A 6,095-nucleotide genomic window follows, 5' to 3' on the forward strand; every position below is an offset into this window, starting at 1 on the left:
ACTTGGGGAGTTAGTTTTCTTGGTCATCTTGTCACCCGAAACTAGGTTCACCTCTTGGTGGGTGTGGAGCCAAAAGATACAACCATGTCAGGGAGTAGAAAGGAAGGATTTTACTTGCAACAAGTAAAATAGAACACTGGGGATATTTCCCTAAACGTGTCTCCTGTTTAGACAACAAAATTGGGGAGGTTTTAAGCTAAGGGTGCATGCATATTCATGAAGGGGCTGACACAATGGGGGATTCAGCATAGAATTGGGGCAAAAGTCACCTTAAGGTGATAGAGTCTGTCATAGTTGACCAAAGTTGAGTGGGCGGGCAAGAGTCAGTATCATCAATTCCCTGGCTCCAACTGGTCCAGTGTTTGAGGGCTCAAAGAGACTTAAATCCTGCAAAAATAACTCAAAAATATGTTTGGGATAAGATGTGCTGGTCAGGCATAGATCACAAGATGGCCAGGACCTAAAATGATTTTTCTTATGTTAAGAAAGCTCTCCCTTTTTCTGGGGCCCCCTAACTCTTTCTGGTTACAATCTCCCATGTATACAATAAATATACAAGTTATTACACTTCTGTTTGTTTTTCTTTTGTTAATATGTCTTTTATTATGAGAGGAGGGGGTGTCACAGCCAAGAATCTAGAAAGGTAGAGGAAAAATTATTCTTCCTTGCCCGTAAGCCTTATAAAATAGGAGAAATAAAATGGTAAAACTTTGATATAAATTGATGTATTTGAACACAAGAAAAAATAGAAATAACTTCTTCACCATCCCGGTCAAAAATTTAGAGCATCCCAAAAGAAAATCACACCATCAGACTCTTCATTGTGTGACTTCTAAGGAAAAAGACAACTATTTTCTCAAACCTATCATAGCTACATTTAGTCCTTGAACTTTTGTCCTTGGAGACATGCCAAGCAATCTTCCTTAGAAATTGGTCCACAGGGATGACCAAATGTTGCATTATCTTCAGTTCCCAGTACATGAGGTGTCCTGGAATTATCAGGATGACAGGTAAGACATATTCTGCTCTCCTTATGTTCAGAATAGATTCCTGATATTCTTTTTAGAAATAATTTTCCTGTTTGACCAGGACCTGAACAAAATTTCCAGGTTGATTATTTTTTATTTCAGAATAAAATAAAATGAATGCACTAAAATTTAAAGAGAACTTATCTCAAAGAAAACAAATATTATATTACAGAAATTTTCAGCTCAAATGTTTTTCATATTTGATTTGTGAGCAGAACTTGAGGCTGACAAACTTCTAGGCGGATCGTGTTGGAAGAAAGGTTTTTCCCCTCCAACTTTGGTTCACAGTAAGTATTATTCTCCCAAAATTAGAGGTCTTAATTTAGTTTGGATCAAATATAATGGGGACATTATCAGAACAGTGTGCATACACATGTCATTTAGACTTTCCCCAAGTAATGTCAGGATTTGTGGAATCAGAAATATAGAGTTAGTGGAATCAGGGTCTATGAGTAATGAATATATTTTCAAACTTTTATTTTAAATGTTCAGATTAGGAAAACACACCTTTTGGAAACTAAAACTAATATGGGGTCTACAATTTTAATACACTTAACTAAAGTCCTCTAAGTTTGAAATTTGTCATTTGTATTAAGTAATATTGAAAAAAAAGGACACTGAATGATGCGTTAAAATTGTTTTTATATCATCATTTATGATTTATCTAACTTTTTTTCAGGTTTGCTGAAATTAATTATAAACAAGAATATAGTAGTATGAGCATGCTCTCTGGGGTCAATCTAACTTGTAGAATCACAGAGCAACATTTAATAGCTCTGACTCTGAATAAGTTTCTTGAACTTTTTCTCATATAAAAAATGTGGCTAAGAGTAGTGGCACCTGGGGTACAATATGTCACATGGACTAAATACATTAAGAAGCACTTAGAACAGACTGGGCTCATTTTAATTATTCAGCATGTTAGCTTTCATTATCTTGTATTCAAAGGTGAATTTATTTCCATTTTTATATTTGGCAATCAAATTAAGATTTTTTTCAGTCATATTTTATAAATCACTCATTATCATCAATTTCTAGAAACACCCCACTAATGTAAATACGCCATGTCATTCACATAAACACACTTTTTGAAGTCATTCCTGTTAAGGGTCAACTTTGATTTTTTTCACAGTTGAAAGCAGTTGAAAGCTATGGGTAGAAAGAATAACACACATGTGCCTGACTTCATCCTTATGGGGCTGACAGATTCTGAAGAGATCCAGCTGGTCCTTTTCATGCTGTTTCTCCTGATATACCTGGTTACTGTGCTGGGAAATGGTGGGATGATATTAATCATCCGCCTGGATCTCCAGCTTCACACCCCCATGTATTTTTTCCTCAGTCACCTGTCATTTCTCGACCTCAGTTACTCAACTGTCATCACACCTAAAACCTTACAGAACTTACTGACTTCCACCAAGTATATCTCATACACGAGCTGCTTCACCCAGATGTCCTTTTTTGTCTTCTTGGGCGCCACTGAATGTTTCCTTCTCTCCTCAATGGCCTATGATCGCTATGTCGCTATCTGCAATCCTCTGCACTACCCAGTGGTTATGTCCACAAGGTTCTGCTCTCACCTCATCTTTGGGTCCTATGTGATTGGCTTTGTGGACTCCTTTGTCAATGGGCTTTGCATGAGCAGGTTGCATTTCTGCGACTCCAATGTAATCCGTCACTTTTTCTGTGACACAACCCCAGTTTTAGCCTTGTCTTGCACTGACACACATGACATTGAAATCATGATATTTATTGTCGCTGGCTCCACTCTAATGGTGTCTCTTATCACAATATCTGTGTCCTATGTGTCCATTCTGTCTACTATCCTGAAAATTACTTCCACTTCAGGAAAGAAAAAAGCCTTCTCTACTTGTGCCTCTCATCTCCTGGGAGTCGCCATCTTTTATGGCACTATGATTTTTACTTATTTAAAGCCAAGTAAGTCTTATTCCTTGGGAAAGGATCAAGTGGCTTCTGTTTTTTATACTATTGTGATCCCCATGCTGAATCCGCTCATTTATAGTCTCAGGAACAGAGAAGTGAAAAATGCTCTCCTTAGAGTCATGCAGAAGGGTGAGGGCTCTGGGCAATTGAAATAGGTGATGCTCAACTTTTCAGTTCATTGTTCTTCTTCCATATAGTGTATTTCTTTTGTCTCTCTCCAAAAACTCCTTTAACTTGTTTGTATTTCCATTGAACCATTCTTTACTTGACCAAATATGATCTCAGACATTTCCAGGAAGATGTCTTGAGAAATTCCATGTTGTAACTGAAAACCATGAAATATGTTTTAAATCTGTGGTCTAAATGCATGTTTTTTTTTTTCAGTGTTGAAAGTTTTTATTTATTTTTATTTATTGTCAGTTAACAAAAATACAGTGCAGTCTTGGCTTCAGGAGTAGATTCCCAGGATTCATCACTTATATACAACACCTAGTGCTTATCAGAACAAGTGCCCTTCTCAATGCCCATCACCCATTTTTCCCACCCCCCACTGCCATCAATCCTCAGTTTATTCTCTGTATTTAAAAATTTTTTTTCAACGTTTTTTATTTATTTTTGGGACAGAGAGAGACAGAGCATGAACGGGGGAGGGGCAGAGAGAGAGGGAGACACAGAATCGGAAACAGGCTCCAGGCTCCGAGCCATCAGCCCAGAGCCTGACGCGGGGCTCGAACTCACGGACCGCGAGATCGTGACCTGGCTGAAGTCGGATGCTTAACCGACTGCGCCACCCAGGCGCCCCTATTCTCTGTATTTAAAAGTCTCTTAAGGTTTGTCTCTCTCTCTGTTTGTATCTTATTTTTCTTTCCCTTCCCCTGTGGTCTTCTGTTAAGTTTCTCAAGCTCCTCATATGAGTCATATCATATGATATCTGTCTTTCTCTGATTGACTTATTTCCCTTGGCGTAATACCTTCCAGTTCCACCCACGTTGTTGCAAATGGCAAGATTTTATTCTTTTTCATCACCAAGTAGTATTCCATTGTGTATATATACCACATCTTCTTTATCCATTCATCAGTTGTGGACTTTTTCCATAATTTGGCTATTGTTGATAGTGCTTCTATAAACATTACAGTAAATGCATGTGTTTTAAGGGCAACTGATGTGCAAAATGAGACAATATAGTAGTCATCTTTTAAACTCTATCAAACAAATTCCCATGAATAGAGTTCTTCAGAGATCTTTATTATGGAAGAGAACTCCATTTTTGGCACGATACCAGTTTCAGAAATCGTTTTGTTTATTATATAGAGAAATAATTAGCAGAGTGATTGTGAGAACTTGCTGTGAAACCAAACATTCAAGTATTTGGATTCTACGCTACCCTTTTAGCTGTATAACCCTCAATGGATCACTGAAAATCTAAGCCTCAGTTTTCTCAACTGTACAAGATAAATAATAATTCCAGGGCTATTTAGTTAATTATAAAGATTAGATCAGATAATAGATGTGAAGCATTCAAGGCAGTCCTAATAAATGTGGGCCATTATCATTAGAAGGCTTACATTCCTGCAATATTTTCAATGCACAATGGCTTTTTCTTAAAGAATATTCATTCGTGTTTCATAAATTACTTTTTGCCAACTTAACTGACAAACAACTAAGGAAAAGCTCAGCACTTCACAGTTTTGGATTTAAAATGCTTTGTGTTAACATTGGAGAATGCTTGGAAACCACGGAAAAGAGGAAGGAAATAGAAATGCCTTAACAGTCTTTAACAGTTTTGTGTGTGTTCTTCTGGATCTATAGTTATGTACGCATGTGAGTATATTACATACATAAGCAAAATTTCTGTCGTTTTCCATGTGTTTTTCTACACTTTCTGTATACACTTGAAAGTTTAACTTTTGATAATTCCTTTATCGTTGAAATCTGAGATGAACGTGTTCTGAATATTTGGGAAAAAAATTAAGAGTCTCATGTTGCAGTGCTTTGGATCTGAAATGTAAATATATCAACTTAAAAATCTGTATGCAGTGACATCTCTTTGGTGGCTACCTGCTAAACATTTAAAAACCTTACCTTTCTGTGACATTTAATAAGCTTCAGTAGATAGCTGCTTTGTTGAAGCTTTGTGTGTTTTCTCAAAACTCATTGCTTTTCTCCTAATTTTTATAGATTTGCTATGGTCACTAAAAATAAATGTTGAATTAAGTGTTCGACTCATTTGTTTTAATTTTTTAACAGAGACAAGCTGTAAAGCCAAGAAATGACAATGAATTCAGAATTTGTGGCAACCTATAAACTGTAGTCATACTGTTGAAATTTCCTTTATTTTTACATTTTCTCTCTCCATAATCTGAATTACAATTTTAGTTTTCTCTGCTATGTAAATGTTAAGAATGTATTTTTCCACTTTCCAAGTATCTGTTTCTTTTGTTTAAACTTTTGTAACTAGATAGTTTTCATTCAAGCAATAATGTTATAACATTTTCACTTTTTGAAATGTATCACATTTTTTGTATAACTATAGTTCATTATTTTTCCTACATGCTTTTTTAAGTGTTCAAAATAAAGTGCAAAAGTGTAAACTTTCTTTTAGAAGTTAAAAGTTTAAAAATTTTTCACTAATTCAGAGCACCCGGTGGCTCAGTCGGTTGAACGTCTGACTTCAGCTCAGGTCATGATCTTACGGCTTGTGAGTTCCAGTCCCGTGTCCCTCTCGTTAACAACCAGAGCCTGCTTCGGATTCTGTGTCTCCCTCTCTCTCTGCCCCTCCCCTGCTCGTGCTCCATCTCTCTCTCAAAAATAAACATTAAAAAAATTTAAAAAAATTGTTTTCACTAATTTAAAAGTACTGAAAAACCTATTCAAACCTTCTAAGTATGCGTTATTTTCCTCCACTTAATTTATTTTACAAGTTTCCTGCTCATATATCATGCCATTTAAAATTATTATGACTTAGTTTTTGCTTTGATATCCATGTGGTCTAGACTCTTTCTTTAGAGCTATTGTTACCTGTTTTTGTTTGCAATTGGTAACGAGTGTATGATAAACACTTGTTGATAACAAGTGTATGATAAATACTATAGTATTGTTGAATAATATACTTTTTGGCTGCT

At 36.0% G+C, this 6,095-nt stretch overlaps 1 protein-coding gene across 1 annotated transcript; it reads left to right on the top strand.

The window, feature by feature from the left end:
* Positions 1–2,179: 2,179 nt before the first annotated feature.
* On the top strand, positions 2,180–3,127 carry LOC131486665 (olfactory receptor 8H1-like). The gene has a single exon (XM_058686558.1). The coding sequence runs from the start codon at positions 2,180–2,182 to the stop codon at positions 3,125–3,127; it is 948 nt and encodes a 315-aa protein (XP_058542541.1).
* Positions 3,128–6,095: the final 2,968 nt, after the last annotated feature.

This window comes from Neofelis nebulosa, chromosome 10 (genome assembly GCF_028018385.1).
Source record: "Neofelis nebulosa isolate mNeoNeb1 chromosome 10, mNeoNeb1.pri, whole genome shotgun sequence".
NCBI classification, from domain to species: Eukaryota; Metazoa; Chordata; class Mammalia; order Carnivora; family Felidae; genus Neofelis; species Neofelis nebulosa.

Bases quoted from the DNA above. Each gene is read 5' to 3' on its own strand.
- LOC131486665 (XM_058686558.1), top strand. From the start codon at position 2,180: ATGGGTAGAAAGAATAACACACATGTGCCTGACTTCATCCTTATGGGG.